Source organism: Echinococcus granulosus (genome assembly GCF_000524195.1).
Source record: "Echinococcus granulosus chromosome Unknown EG_S00001, whole genome shotgun sequence".
Lineage (NCBI taxonomy): Eukaryota > Metazoa > Platyhelminthes > Cestoda > Cyclophyllidea > Taeniidae > Echinococcus > Echinococcus granulosus.
In genome coordinates this window covers 484,329-500,433 of record NW_020170381.1, presented here as the reverse complement: position 1 = coordinate 500,433, position 16,105 = coordinate 484,329, and the positions used below count along the sequence as shown (strand labels likewise).

At 39.7% G+C, this 16,105-nt stretch overlaps 1 protein-coding gene across 1 annotated transcript; it reads left to right on the top strand. All coding sequences in view use genetic code 11, as the record gives it.

The window, feature by feature from the left end:
* Window positions 1-101: 101 nt before the first annotated feature.
* EGR_00054 (Dynein intermediate chain 2, ciliary) lies at window positions 102-15,162 on the top strand (the record flags this gene model as incomplete). Its single annotated transcript, XM_024489303.1, has 30 exons — window positions 102-165; window positions 802-1,205; window positions 1,624-1,998; window positions 2,589-2,760; window positions 3,281-3,389; window positions 3,480-3,617; window positions 4,450-4,602; window positions 4,950-5,026; window positions 5,612-5,751; window positions 5,803-5,982; window positions 6,224-6,450; window positions 6,786-7,076; window positions 7,154-7,376; window positions 7,448-7,538; window positions 7,964-8,146; window positions 8,834-9,093; window positions 9,740-9,826; window positions 10,319-10,426; window positions 10,457-10,537; window positions 10,572-10,739; window positions 10,784-10,897; window positions 10,929-11,030; window positions 11,065-11,148; window positions 11,182-11,428; window positions 11,564-11,901; window positions 12,734-12,821; window positions 13,468-13,696; window positions 14,073-14,306; window positions 14,830-14,881; window positions 15,082-15,162. 30 exons carry the CDS (start codon window positions 102-104, stop codon window positions 15,160-15,162), a joined length of 5,100 nt encoding a protein of 1,699 aa, XP_024355981.1.
* Window positions 15,163-16,105: the final 943 nt, after the last annotated feature.

Here is a 16,105-nt window from a genome sequence, read left to right as displayed (position 1 = left end):
AGATGTAATTAACGGAAAACTAAAACAAAAATGTTTTAAGGTACTCGTTTGACCTTGTAATTCCATTCAGAATTGCATCCCTTCAAATGTGTTGACACAAAATGCGGGGTCAAGGTGGAGGCCACAATTTTGCTAAACGCAAATATCTGCCACCAAAAGAAGGGGGTAAGTTGCGCGGTTTTGTTCTTCGAGTTTGAACTTCAGAATGAAAATACATGCTGTAACTGACATAAGTATGCAGTACACTGGCCTTGGTAACTCTAGTGGGTAATTTCTGTACTAAGCAGATTTTCTCAATAAGTATGGGTTGTATGTTAACTGCACATATTTACTGAGAGTATGACTGGAAAATTCCACTGATTTTCGCCTATTGATGCACACTTCTGCTAAAAACCAAAATTCTGGGACAAAGTCTTTCCTCGAAATTTTTTGAGTTACATGTGACTTTAGTAAGAATTCAGGTTTGTCTAGTGGTGGATTTTATCTAAGTATGCTTGCTCTTGACTTGCACAATAGCCTACGCCACTTTAAGGATGTACAGATTCAAACACTTAAAATAGGCTCCAACTGTATTTTTGAGAAAACGCCGATATCTTGATTTGTTTTGAGGTGCCTAACTTCTTTTTAAGCCGCTTATCTCATTTTTTTTACTTTTGTACCTGATTTTGATCCTTGCACTGTTAAGCAGATTGCCAACTTTAAAAAATATTACTGTGCTGTTTCATTTTACCTGTCTCGAAGTTGGCCTTTAACCTTTGGAATTAAAAGCAAAATCGAATTAATTGCTTCTACCACCTTTAGGACTAAAAAACCTGTATTTAGCATCCGATGAAAACGCGGTGTCACGCTCGGCAACTGTTGACATCTCGACAGAAGATATGGGGATCTCCCTCTGCTTTCAGATGCTTGTAAAAGATACGTGGGGGCCTGATGATTATTTAGACGGTGGTCCCCCTGACAAGGAGTATCAGTCTGCATCAATGTCTACCGAGTTGCCTGCCAAAGAAAAGGAACAGAAACGCGAACTATCGGTGTTGTCCTGTGCCCGAGAAGCCCTAAAACCTGTTCGAGTTTTCAGCTTCAATCATCACGTTCCCGTGATAAATTTGAGCGACGGCATGAATTTTTGCCTCTTTTTCGTATCTGGTCACCTTGCTGTGATTTATGACGTAAAGAAAAACGCGCAACATATTCTACGTGGACACGTATGATTTTCTGCATTAGTTTTCCAAATTAACTTGTTCTTGCCTCTAAAACTACTTAATATTAATCTTTTTATTCAGAAACATATTTTATAATTTCAACTTTTACCTGTGTTAATGTTGGTAATAAAGCAATGTTGATGTAAAACCACGGGTAAATATGGAATCGCATTTGGGCCTATCATAAATATTGAGAAGACTCCTTACCGATTCAAACGATCGACTCTAATTCCTTTAAGATAATGACGATGCTGAAGGTGTTTTTAACCTTTAACGGTTCCGCAGATGGTCTGGAAAATGGCATTACTGAAGACTGGTTGAAGTGTGTTGCAGTAACCAGTATTACTATCAGGTGGAATAATCCTACTTAGATTACTGCTTTCCTGAGTCGTCTTTTTTTTACATTTATGTGTAAGGGTAGGTGAACACGATAGTGTGCGCCTGCGCGAGCAAGGACCGTCGCTGGTTGAGCACAGGGGATCGAGGACCGGATAGTGCGGTGATTGTGTGGGACGCGCGCAGCCGCACGCCGGTTCGCTGCCTCTTTACGATTCACCGTGACGGCGTAATGGCTGTCCGCCTTTCACCCGACGCGCGCTATTTGGCCACTCTGAGCGCGGATCCTACGCACCAGGTCCTTGCTGTGTGGGACTGGACCAGTTCTGCTGAGCACCCCCTCTGCTTTACTCAACTCGAAAGCGACAAACTTGGTGTTCAGGCGCACATCGCCTTCAGGTCAGATAATTACTTCCAGGCCATGTCCAATAGCGAAACTCATGTCGTGTTCTATGATTGGGTAAGACTGCCCTTTTTATTGTTTTTTTTATTTCAATATATCCATATGAATCCTGAATTTTGTTTGGAATCCTGTCTCATAACAGAGGGCTTAATATTAACTAACTTAATTTTTGGTAAATAATGCAGTTGTGAGTCTATTGATACATTTTCATTCGCGAGCCGATTATGCATAGCCTTCTTTTTGGACTAGGTAAAACTCTTACAAGAAGCTAATTTAAAATACGGGAACAGTCAGATACCAGTTTTGGGGGTTTGATAAGCTAAGAGACTGTTTTAAAGCTAACTAGGTGATTAGTACTTATTTGACACAATTCTCGCTGTTAAATACCGACACCTTATTATTTAGAATTTGACTTACTCTTAAAACCAACCAGCATACAGATGCGACAAACAAAGCAGTTTTAAATATACTAATAAACCATCAAACCGACGCACATGTCCTGCCTAGTTTTTCCAAACAATGAATATTGGCAGGTTTCTTCGTAATGTGTATGTAGACACTTCACTTATGATGTATGGTTCTTATATTATTTACCATATACTATTTCAAATAAAGAACTAATAAAATTACTGGACATTTTGACGAAGACATTAGGGGGATGCATGACCTCCCACTCACCCCCTCTATGTTCGTCAACTTTCCGGACAAACTACGGCAAGTTCGTTATGTCTGCTTACGTTCCGGACACCGATATGGCAATAACGGCAACTAACAGGGGCTACATCGTTGTTTGGGAAAAGAGTCGGTGGACTAAAAAGGGTGAGACCATAGGGACACTGTTTTCTAGCCGCCTGGTATTTTAGAGTGCTTACTCATGCCCACTGCATGTTCGCGAATTCCATACAGTCACCAGAGCTCACGGCCCTCTTGATTTATCATCCTGCGCCAAAATGATGCATGAAGGTCCATTTTGCGTAGGCATTATAGACAACATTAGAACTAAGACGTATAGACATTGCGCCTTTGTTTATCGCGAGTAAATTGTTAACTTACTTATTGTAATGTTCATCAACTCCAAGCGTTAGTAAGCCTTACATCCACATTTTGATCCCGTTTAGTCTTTTTCAAATTTGTTATAATGAAATGTTGAATGTTAGCACCTTGTTTTATGGATGCCACATAAACAGACAATTTTGGCTTATTGCACACAAAAACTACTCAATTCTAGGTCAATTAATTGCGCTCAAATGCCACTTCCTTTTCATTTCTCCACTAAAGCAAATGAAAGTGCAATTGCTTTGGATTTCTGTTTACATTAACAATTTCTCACTTATTTTAGCTGAGTTTATCAATTATTTAGACCTGAAGAAATCACCTTGCTTTAGAGCTGCAACGAAGCTGATTCCCTTGCATCAGATAGGAATCACCTTCCTTACCATAACTTCTTGGTAATTTAAGTTTATTTTGTAGCCTATCTGAGTGTACCTTTCCGACTGAGTTCATCTTCTCTACAAATACTTGCATAGTGTTTCGTCCAGGATAGCAATCGTTACAGGCGATGAAAGTGGTCAGATTCGATTCTCCGACTCGGACTTTAACCTTCTTCATTGGCATCATGATCTCAAATCCGGCCCGATTTCGTCAGTCAGTTTTGCTGAGACAGGACTCTTTAATGAGTTAGTTTTGTTTATTGTAATTTGATCACCCATTTATGGTCACCGAGAGATGGGAACTTTTCGCAAATAATAAAAGTAACAGCAAATAAACTTTGACGCAGCGAAAATGCCGTAAAGTGATCAAGTTTACATGTCATTGAAACAGGTACTAAGTATTCTTTTGCAGCTCAATCTCATATGACAATGGATCTATTGTGGATAGTGATTCCAGAAATAAGTCATGATTAGTGGATTCACTTCTTCCTGCTTTATTTTGGTTATAGGTGCAGTGTCTTTGAAAAATTGTAAGTTACCTCATTCGTATTACTCGGTGGTGCTTGATTTTTCACTAAACATTCAACAATTCGCTTGCCAAGTGTTTGAATAAACTGGGAGGGAAAGTGATGAAGGGAGGCATAATCCAACCTTAATCCATCGTTGCGGGTCTCATGAAGGAAACCAGCATTAGCATGTTTATGGTTACTAAGCCGATTTTTTCGGTATTATCACATTTCTAACGTGTGAATAGTCACGTAAATTCAGCTGTGATATGCCATCTCACTAAGGCCTGTCATTTACTCCTGAAATCTTCTACACTTGTAGCAACTTTTTTCTACATTTTGGAAATTCCCTGACTACTAAGCAGGCCTTCTTATTTCAGGTCACTTTACTTTGGTAACTTAAAGAAAGAGTGTCACAAATGAAACATATTTCGCCGGTTTAAGCACTTTTTCTGTTTTTTTTCTTAACTGATTGCAAAAGAAATTCATTTTAACCAATATAATGTGTTGTTCTACCAAGAGAACGTCTTCGATCGGAAGCGCGTAATAATGTGTTGTTGTATTTGATATAGTGGTTTGGAGGAATCCAGTGCCCAAAATAGTCATATAGACACTCTGGATCCGAGAGTTACTTTTGCTACCGAGGATTTCCTCATCAGTACATCCCAGGCCATTATACTGAGTCTCCAAATTGAGGGGAAAGTTGTTAAGGCTAGTTCCGCAATGTTTTTTTTTCCGTTTTCATTCCTGCTTTGTTTAACTCTTTCATTCTCAAACTTGTCAGCTTCTTGAAAGAGACCAGTGTGCTACAATCAACGGTATTTCTTCTCATCCATTTCGGTAATCCTCCTGCAAAGGTATATGACCCCCTGCCTCACACCTTTGATTCAACTCTGTTTTTGATTTGCTTTTTAGGGATTTAATTACCACAGTTGGTCATAGCGGTATGATAAAGACTTGGAATTATAAGTGGTTGTAAGTACTACCCTTCTTTTCGATATAAATTTGTTTTTATTTAGTCCTATTTTACTGTGGAGATTGAATAGCTTACACCTCCATTGTCCCTCCCTAGAGTACCCGTCCGCACGCGAATGCTTGAGAATCAGCAGCTGAATTCTTGCGCTTTTGATCCCTACGGGGGCTTTCTCGGTATGCATTTTTGCAATCTGTGATCTTTCAATCATTCAACGACAATCCTTTCAATTATGCAACTTACTGGTGCATTAAAATTAAGCAATATTCTTTGTTACCGCTTTCCTCATCAACATCACTTTTTGTTACGATATTTAAACCACTGTACTGGGTGAGATGTACCGCGTTGTTTCACTTTACTTCATACTAATAAATTCCACCAATCCATTTACTTTGGATCTCCCACATGCCTCTTAAGTTAGCCACTTGGGCATTGAACGAGAATGCTACTATGAAGAAGTCTTCTGCAGCTTAGACAGTGTCCACGTTTCGCGTATCCAGTTCGCTCATATGTAATGATGATAGATTCCCTATTCCCAAAGTCACTTTTACCATACAAGCGCCTGAACGGTTCTCCAGTTAAATGCTTTGCATTAAATGATTTCGTCAACCTTAAACTTAATCATTGCTTGCGTGATCATAGTTTAAATTGCCAGTAGAAATGCGACTTTAAGATGAAATGTCCAATTTTTGGGTTCGATTAGAAATTTCAAATTCATTTCACCTTCTGTTACTGATAAAATTTTCTGTCACCTATTTTAGCCGTGGGTTGCACTTCCGGTCGTGTTATATTCCTTGATGCCATCACCTTGGATGACACCAAGCAACCTCCTTTCGATTACGCTAAAGGGATTGTGAAGAAGATCGCCTTTAGTTCCGATAGCACCTACTGTGCCTACATTGTAAGTGCCCCCTATTAGTGTCCGCAAAATATCTTTCATGCTCGTCAATAGGACACACAGCACTCAACCACGCTTCTGCGGAGGAAGAGCACCTGCAACTCTCTGGATCGCGGATGGGTCTTCTCCGGTCGATACCGTGCGCACGGCGACAATATTGTGGACATACTCTTCAAAACGTGCGACAACAATGCCACCCCTAGGCTCTTTACACTGGGCGAAGACCGAATGTTGGTATGTTAAAAGCACTTCGTCCCTTCTTCACGAATCCATTAAAACATTGCAGATTGGGCGAACACATAAACAGAAGCTCCAATAAATCTGGTGTGTAAGACTGTGAGATTCTATCTAATTAAGATATATTTTTGGGATTAGTTTATTCTCTTTCATGGCACACTGATGGAAAAAAGGATAAGACCCTGATCCATTTCATATGGGACAACGCTTAATTGCCACCTTTTGTGAAAAACCTTAGATAGAGTACGATGTACTGAGTGCAAAGCACAACGTTCTTCCACTAAAGAGACGTATCCAAGTTGAGCACATTGCAAAGCCCCAGTGCTTCACCTCAATGGGGGATTTTTACTCTGAGAATTTCATCTGCTATGCCAATTCCGATTCGAAATTCCGACTCTTCGATGTCGATGCGTTGGCTATTCGAAAAACTGTAATGGCCCCCGTGAAGGGTGCTCCTTTCGTGCGGTGAGTGACTTCTCGCGGATCGTTAAGTGTGATAGCAATTCAGCAAGGTAGACACCGTTTAATTTTCCATAACTAGCGTTCTCTTCATGTGTTTCCTTGCAGTCTTGTGGAACTCGGCGGTTATAAGCATTCCACCGATTCTTAGTTTACAATTGTTCTGAGTCTCAAGAATGTTTGAAATATCCAAATTCATAGTCTTGCTCAAGAATAATTCCATTAATACTATTGTGATATAGGCCAACTTTTAAAGAGACGAGGTAACAGAAGCGATCTTATGCATACCGTCAAACGCACCGACTACTTTTGGGTCCACTTTTTTTTTCTTTTTCTTATAGCTTAGCAACTTTGCCAGAGAAGGATGATTTTCCTTCTCCTCCATGCACACCAACCGTTGTGGAAAAGCCGTCTAACAAGAGCTGTTTGGTCTTTCTTACGAATGAACAACTGGGGCTGGTTTTGGTTCCACTGGATGGTGATCCCTACAAGGCTGCAAATATAGTCGCCCACCCCTGTAAAGAGCACGGCACCGGGTACACCTCCGACCTTGCAGTCTCTCGGGACTTCCGGTTTATCTTTACTGCTGGTGGCCCAGCCAACGCAATGCACATGTGGAGAGCTGATCCGGGGTGAGCTTTCGCTTCGCAGTCCACTTTCGCTGTTTTTTCTCACATTTGTGAGCCCTGTACAATCAGTATTGCTTTAGGGTTCTCGTTTCCCAAACGTATCTGTATTGCAATCCAATGCAACCATTCTATGATATGCTCACAGCGGAAGAATTAAATGATATGAAGGATTACTTTTATTTGTCTCTGCTGCGAGTTCAAGGGATCTCCTGTACCCACACAAGGCTAACATCATACACGATTCCTATCACCGAGATACCCTACCTCACGAGAGCAATGGGTCTTTTCGTGGCTGATGCTGACGTAGGGATTTGAAATAATGATAGCTTTCATGTTAACTGACTTACTGGAATGTCGACTTCTATTCATTCTAGATAGAAAACATGATGAATGAAATAAAATATTCAAGGTTTGGCTCCACAGGACGTTACGTCACTGAGTTTGACTTTGATACATTTGTTAAACGTAAGTTCACTTACACTTCTCCTTCAAAAAACTTCTACTATTCTCATAACTACAAGGCATCTCTTGTTCCAGTTATTCTGCATGGAAAAGCAGAACCCATTTTGATTCATTTTTAAAATTAAGTATAAGTCTAGGTTTGTCGGACTATCGCTTAAAAGCTAATTTTACAACTAGTTGCTGATTTAATACTTCTCGCACGTTATATTGGTGGCTACATTGTCTATAGTACGCGTCTTATGCTTAAAAGCTCAATAGTGTCTTATTTGTTTGAGTGAAATAGACGATTGAGTTCGCCATACCTACGGGATTTTGCAAATAAATTTGGTTTCCTCCAAAACCATGTTTTTTCTACACAAAGACACTCTTGCAATACGGATATCGAGCAAAAGCTACTCACATAATATGCTTATTTGGTGTATTTTTAGTTTTTGTGAACTATCGGGTACCGTATGATGGTGTTTCTCTAAGCGATATCCAGGCGGCATTCATGGCCATAGTGGAGGCAGCAAAACCGCATGAACCGCATTGCCCATTCTATGAACTCTGTGGAGAGTATCCAGAGCCAAAACTGCAGCAAACAAGTCTTCTGAGGTTGCTACAAACAGTCGGTGGGCCCTCTATTGCTCCACGGAGCCCTTAAATGCAAAAAATGGTTTAACTCCTAACTTCAGGATTTAAATCCGAAATTAAGTCATTTTACATATTGAGAGACTCCTGAAACAACTAGTTACTTGACTTTTTTAATGAAAACTAAATGGTCAACTTTTACTGAGGTAACTTCAGCAAGTGGTTGAGTGTTCTATCTCTTTAAACTTTTAACAATTGCGTCATTTGTGCTTCGGCAAGGTTCTCATTACTGTTATTAAGTAACGCGCTCTCCTGTTGCTTTCAAGTGATTGGTCCTCTTTGTTTAAAGTAGGCGTTCATTAATTGTAGTTTCTTCGTCAGGCGGAGCTATAATTTAAATAAGTTTACTTTGTGCACTTATTGGATTCCCAACTCTTGAAATCTTCGCAGTAAGTGGTAACGCTCAGTCAGGCACTGGCACTCCATCCAAGAAGTTTGGTAATAGTAGGCCAAACTTTAATGCACTTTGCCACTACTATTCATCTGTGAGTTCGTGTTTTTAGGATGTGTCAAAAATAAGCAATCTTGTCGTTCAGTGAATTGAAGTGTTTCGGTGAAATAAATTGTCCTTTTGTTAAAATGTGCTTTTGCGAAGATATGCTGTTTTGATATTCCTTATTTATAGCAACAGAGTCTTTAACATATGATATCTGCATTTGCCTTCATAGGTGAGCCTATCCGTCATGATGAACTGGTTGAAGCGTTGGCGGTGCTTCTAGGACTGGCGCCGATTGCGGGAAAGGTGGAGGACGCTTGCGCTATGAAGGAGCTGGAGGTTTCGAAGGAAATCGAAGATCGCCTTCTGACTTGTATTGAACCCAGGGAATTTTACAGAACTCTGCTTGCCATGGATGCATGTGATAGTGATCCCCCTGAACTTTCTAATTTCAGGCGCCAGGCAGATGCCAAACCGCTGTCGTCGACAAGTGTCTGTCATAATCGCTTCTAGTCGACAATTAAGAGAAATAATTACTAAGTTAAAATAGTCTTCACAAAAATGTAAAATGCATTCTGCTAGGATGCAACCTCAAAGGCCGAACAGCCGAAATACTGCAGTGTGGAGCTTTAGGTGTGACTGAGGTACGCAGATAAAATGACAACTTCGTTAACAGATTCGAGACGCTCCATCACGCCTTGGGTCTAAACTTACTAAAATTGGCGAGACGAGGTCTCCCACTCAGTCTGTATAGAACGCGCGGGGTTTCATCGGAAGACGGGGTAGCAAAAGTTCTGCTTAGATTGAATTCACTATTAGAAGTAACAGCCCAAATTCACTAAAATCTGAGGTGGTCCGGGTGTTGCATTAGAGTTAGGTATGTGGTTGAAGATGCAGAAATGCAATAAGGACGTTATAAATTGGTTGATTTAGCATTTAAGTGTTCACGAGCTCGCAACTGTCGCTGGCGACATTACTCTGTAATGCGTTGGCTGTGTTTAATTGTAGATTATGGTGAGAGACTAGTGCACCTCGTCTGGTGAGCTGGCGTCCGGGCCACTTTAGTATCTTCTATCCCTTCTGCCGATTAAATGTACGCAAGTGTTCTGCTCCATTACTGTATTCTTTTGTCTTCAAGGAAGTCTCAGTGGACTACATTGGTAGGGGGTACCGGCTTGGCCCGGGAGCCAGCCTACCCGGCGAGATACACTGGTCAAGACACAAAGTAGGTCTTTACCGGAACCGACAATTAAACAAACAAAAAAGTATTACGAATTATTCAAGGAATCCAGTTTTTTTCTTTCTAATGCAGAAGATGGACCAACGTGAGTTCGTGTCACTTTATCTAACGTAGAAATTTATCTTTTTGGAAATGAATACTTAAACCACACCCTTGATTCAAAAAATAAATTCTACCGTCTCGTTAATAGGGTCGAAATTAGCTTGCTTGCTTTAAAAATGAACGGAAATATTTGCTCTATCAAAAATGTAACACTAAGATCAAAGTGCAAAATGTGTGGGAGGCTCATTAGTTTTCCACACATTTTTTACTGGCTTCGTTTTTTATGTGTCGTGTTTGAATCCATTAAATGTGGACGTCGTCATATCAATACACAGCTGGTTTATTTGCATTAATTTAAAGTTTGGTTTGACAATCGTTGAAATTTTTCATGAATAGAAAGAAGGTTCTACATATGACTAAAACTATTGGTACTAGGCAAACTTTAAAACGCAGAGAAAGAGTGTTAAGGTTGAGGATGTGTCAGACCCATTTTCCGAGGATGCGCCTGTACACCCAAATGATCAACTGCAATTAAGCGAAGAGGTGAAACTTATACCCTTATTTACTTAAAAGGAATTAAAAGAAGAGATAACGCGTGTACTAACAGCGGCTGATCCACATGGTCCTGATAATATCGTTCGATTTAACTTTAAGGTTCCCTTTATTTTTTCATCGAACTTTAGAAAAGGAGAATCAATATAAACAAATTCCACGTGTTGATCAAATGGCTATACACTTCCAACTAGATGGAAATATAATACATGTGGATTCAGAAGAGGCAAAAATCCAATTAGGCTTACTAGACCCTACCTTTATTACTGAGGACAAGATAGATGAAGTTGAAGAAGAACAAGAGGTGCGTAAAATTTTGATTCGTTTCACACCATTTTATCTTAAAAGGGTTCGCAAGCACCTGCCTTAGTTCAGCGCTCTGCTGAACCGTCCGTCATAAAGCTGGTCAACCAATTTAATTTTTGCGAACACGCGAGTCAAACGTACAACAATGCCTCAAAGGTACTCAAAATTTTTGCTTTGCATTAAATAGGACTTTGGTAACCAAACTGAACCACCAGCTAGAAGTAATTTTTCTGGAAATATTACTCAGTGGGGTGTCTACGATTTTTATCAGTCGGGAACGGCCAACAAGGTCTTAATACTCTTATATCTAAATTTAAAAACAGGGAATTTCGGCAGATATAAAACACTCATTGGTACGGCCGAACAAAACCAAGTCTTTCAACAAACGGCAGACATCCGATTCAAGTGTTTGTTGTGTTATTTATGTAATGGATCTCTAGGTTGACGGTCTCACAGCCTTTCTTAAGCCCATTAAAATTGTTGAAAGAATGATTAATCAAAACACATTTGATGATGTACTACAAGATTTCGCTTTTTATGAAGATATTTCCGATGAATTCCGAGATTCTTTGGGAACTTTATTGCCTTTGTGGAAATTCACTTATGAGAAGTCTAGAAAAATGGTTGTAACTGCGCTCTGTTGGTCTATACGTTATAACGACTTATTTGCTGTTGGACTTGGTTCTCGTAAGGCCTTAATTGTTCCGTTGTCAAAAATCATGAGCTTTGTATTGCCTTAATTAATGAGCCTAGTTTTTTTAATTGAACTAGAAATTCACGATTTATGGTAAATATGTTTGTTTTCTACATTGGCTTTTCCAGATGATTTTTTGAAGCAAGGTGGTGGAATGATATGCTTTTATTCAATTAAAAACCCTGGATATCCTGAATATACTTTTCGAACAGAATCGGGTGTGCTCTGTCTTGATATACACCCCGAATATCACTCTTTGATTTGCGTTGGTTTTTATGATGGTTCGGTTGGCGTGTACAAACTAAATCAGGAAAAGGTCGGACCCCTTTACATCAGCACGGCATATTCAAATAAAAATACTGATCCCGTTTGGCAGGTCCGCTGGCTCCCTCACGATGAACAACCAAATAGAGTATTTTACTCCATCAGTTCAGATGGTCGTGTTTCCAGTTGGAGCATTCTTAAGGTGTGCTTGAAGCTTGTATATCCAAACAGCTTATTTCCTTATGTGATGGTAAAATTAAGTAAGCTTACATACACATATTTACTTGAGCCACATGGTGATTGTTGCAGTGACTTAGAGCACGCACGTTTATGATTCTCTCGCCAAATGTTTTTTTTAAGTCCGGTGTCGGCGCTTTTCATGAATGTCCCGTGAGTTTTGGGGAATTTCTACCCTGTCTGAATGTTTATATGCAGTTCGTTATGTTATGTTCCTTATAATAAAAACATTCTCTGGTGCTTACCAAAATTGTTATTTTCCGATTTGCTTAAGCGCGGATTTGTGGCGTATGGCAAATATGCGCATAATGACTTTCAGCTACACCGTAATTACAAACTCTATGATGTACTTAAACAGAATAGATAGTAGTGGATCTATTCTTTCAATAGATATATCCTTCTCATCTTGAATTCCATAATTTTAAGTCTAGGAAACCGACTAATTAAACCGTTTTGTGTTCACTCAGTTTTAGTACATTTAGTGATCGCCCAAGTGACTAGTTTTCCGCATATGCTTGCACAATGTTAGCTTTATTACCGATAATTTCCAACAAAAATTGGATGTTTTTCTTCCCTATACTTCTAAAGAGATTTGCAGCAAATTTTAAAGCGATTATTTACCTTAAAAGGATGTTTGGTTTTCCTTTCCTCTGCTGTTAAATGTGTTTTACGCGAGTGGACGATCGTCCCATGTTCTGATGTTCCAGTAAAACTTGCAGTTAATCGCTCTGTTCGACCCCGGTGCTATCAAGTGAAAAAGTGAACCACCTAATTGGCGTCTATGTTACTATTTCAAGGATGATATCACGTGCTACGATATCCTACTTATGCAGCTGCCAAAGGAAGCAAATGATGATCCAGGGTCTCTGCAGGTGTCTTCGCATGGTAAGAACAGTCTTTGATCTGTCATATGGGGATCACAAATCTCAAGTAAAGCATAGATAAACTAACAGGAAACTAGCTCATCGCATCGCTTATAAAACCCCATCAATTTCATTCACTCTTCCATAAAACTTCTGCTTTAGGTTTGTGATTCTGAAATATTTGAATTTATTAGAGGCAGTGTTTTCCTCACTTCATGGAAACCACACATGCTTCAAGTCAAAAAGCGTAACCCTAGGTTTTCAATAACTTATCAAACAACACTCGTCGAGAACTACATTTCTACTAGTTTGAAGAAAATTCCCAGAGTTGAATGCTTTTTAGGTCTGAATAATACATGCATTTTTCCTAAAATGCCAAAGGTAAGGCTACTTTGTTTAATCTTGGGCATGCTGAATTTAATTTAATGCCGAACAGAAACATTGTGCGTAAGCCATAGAGCATCGTGTATGCTGTTGTCAATCACGACAATACCTCCATTTCAAGAGTCTGGCTTACCAACAATTGGATCCAGCACTGAATGATTTGTCAAATAATCAAAGCTCTGACTACAAAGACCATGTTGAGGGAAGTGCCTACGTATAAACTGCCCCGATAGAATATATTAGCTAATTTACATCTATTCTCATATCTTTGCGTAAATATATAGAGAGTGGGACAGCACTGGAGTTCCACAGAAAGGATTCGCAAATCTTCTTAATCGCCACGGAGGAGGGGATGATTCATAAATGCAGCCGGACCTATGGCTCGGAGTATTTGTTGACCCTGAAGGCGCATAATATGGCCGTGTACAGACTGAACTGGAACTACTTCCACGATGATATCTTCATCACTTGTTCGGCTGATTGGACCGTCAAGATATGGCATCAATACAAAGAGTGAGTGCTCTCATCACCTTTCATCCGCATGCAGAATTGTTAAAAGCACTGAAGGCGAACAATTTTGTTTTTTTTACGGCACCCTGAAGTTAGTGAGTTTTGATCTGTGTGACAAGTCTGCAAAATAATGTTGAATATTGCTATAATTTATATCAGCATCAATCTTACTGCCGCCAAAGCAGACTTAGCTAAAGTTAACGCTTTTTGTTAACAAATAGTGGCTCATGCTAATTTGCACTCAAAACCTCTATGAATTTGATACAATTTGCTGATTTTTACACTTGATTCATAAATAAAAGCCGGAACCTATGAGCATACCATAGGCATAATCGCATAGAGGCCGAGGGCCTTTCAGTTTTCGGCATTGTGTATGCAGGGATCCGCTGTTCGTCTTCGATTTGGGCGCGCCCGTCGGGGATGTCGCATGGGCACCCTACTCGTCAACGGTTTTTGCTGCTGTCACCTCTGATGGAAATGTCCGCATTTACGACCTCAACGTCAATAAGTACGAACCCCTCTGTCTCCAAATGGTCGCTCAGAAGAAGCACACCAAGTTGACTCATGTGGCCTTCAACCCAGTCCATCCCATCATCATCTGCGGCGACGACAGGTTAAAAATCACGGTTTTTGTATGGAATTAGCTATATACCGTACGGAATAGAAATATGGGTTCATGTAGCTACTCTTGAGATCAATTTTTTGTGTCGACCAATATAAAAGGAATCGTCATTTGGACTGAATTACAAAACCGCCCAGGTTCTTGTTGATTTTATGTTTTGTAGCCAATTTTACCGTTTTTGTTTCGTTTGAATTAATGGTTTTTTACTTGTCGGGAAGAATCACATCTGACCAACATTCTTCATGACAAGGCGTATGTAGGCCGGAATCCAACTAATCGCTAACTGGTTTCCAAAATGCTTATTATTTGCGGTGTAAATTATGGCATTAGCAATGTAAGGTGCACTAGATCTTGCATTTTTTGAGCAAATATATTATTCTGAAATGAGGATTTCTTACTATGTTTACTATTTCATCGGAAAATACAAACCACATGGCACAATAATGTTGAAATATTTTGGCTAAAGAAAAAAACTTACATGATAAGATGCTTTTTTGCCTTCTAATGTTTTTAGAGGTCAAGTTATGTCATTGAAGCTCTCTCCGAATCTGAGAAAGAAACCAAAGGTACGTTGATATTCGTGCAAAATTACTAGGGTCAAGAATGAAGTATCTCATGGGTGGAACCAGGAGATTTAAAGAATTTATTCTCCACACTTTAGAATTTTCGCGTCTGTCACAATTTCACTTTAAAATGCACCTCTTTACAGAAAAACCTGTTTGTGATTCCTGTGCTCCACGAAACATGTTTAACCTCTCACTTGTAGGAGAAGAAGGGTTTAGAAAAGCCTGACCCAATAAAAGTAGAAATCGAGAAGATGGAAAAACTGCTATCACTCCTCACTTGATTTAGAAGCCTCAACGGCAAATTGTGCAATGAAAAGATTTGTCCGCTTATTACCCATTGCTTTTCCTGTTTCGTTTGTCGGTTTAAACAATCAAAGCCTATGATTTGCAGTGAAAGGATAAGTAGTGTACGCGTTCACAAAACAGGACAATGTACTAGTAAAATCGCCGGTAATTATGTGCGGCAACCGTATACGTTTTGACCAAATAAACGATTCGCATTCCTACCTCCACACCCTGCTTTTGTTTGTAATTGGAATATTCACCTATTGTGAGTCCCATCGCGCACTTCCAAATTGGAAAATCTCTAACCAACGCCCCGTCGGCGCATCAAATATTACATTGGAATTTATCATTTATTGGTTTAAAGCACTCGGCGCGATTCCACAAATTCCCATCTGCCAATAGCTGTGCCCTTACTTCAATGGTGGCTGTATTTTGCGTCGGATTTAATTCACAAATTACAGTACTATTAGTCGTAAATTTGACCGAAAGTATTATGCTCGATAAGAGATAGTTCCAAAGGCTTTATAGTGACTGAAAATCTAACGCTTTTGGCGCATATAATGTCCCACACAATTAAAACAAATTTGTGGCCCTATTATTCGGTGTTTGAAGAGTCGAAAGCATCGTTCAAATATCTTTTTTGCAAATATACGGAGAATCAAGCGATCATTCACATCAGTGTTTTGCTGATTAACCATTCAGGCGGTTTAAGGAGCGCATTTAGTCGGCCGCCTCAAACGGGAATCAACTGCGATCACTACCGCGGATTGAGGTCTAACCAGCCAGCAAAAAACTCTACTGCTTACTTACGCCCCGATTTTTACTAAAAAGGGGAAAATAACAGAGTACTTTGTCGCCTGATCACCTGAAGTAGCTTTGCACTTGCTAGTTACTAGCTATCGATGGATAAACCATTCACGTTGCCTAGGTGCAGGCACG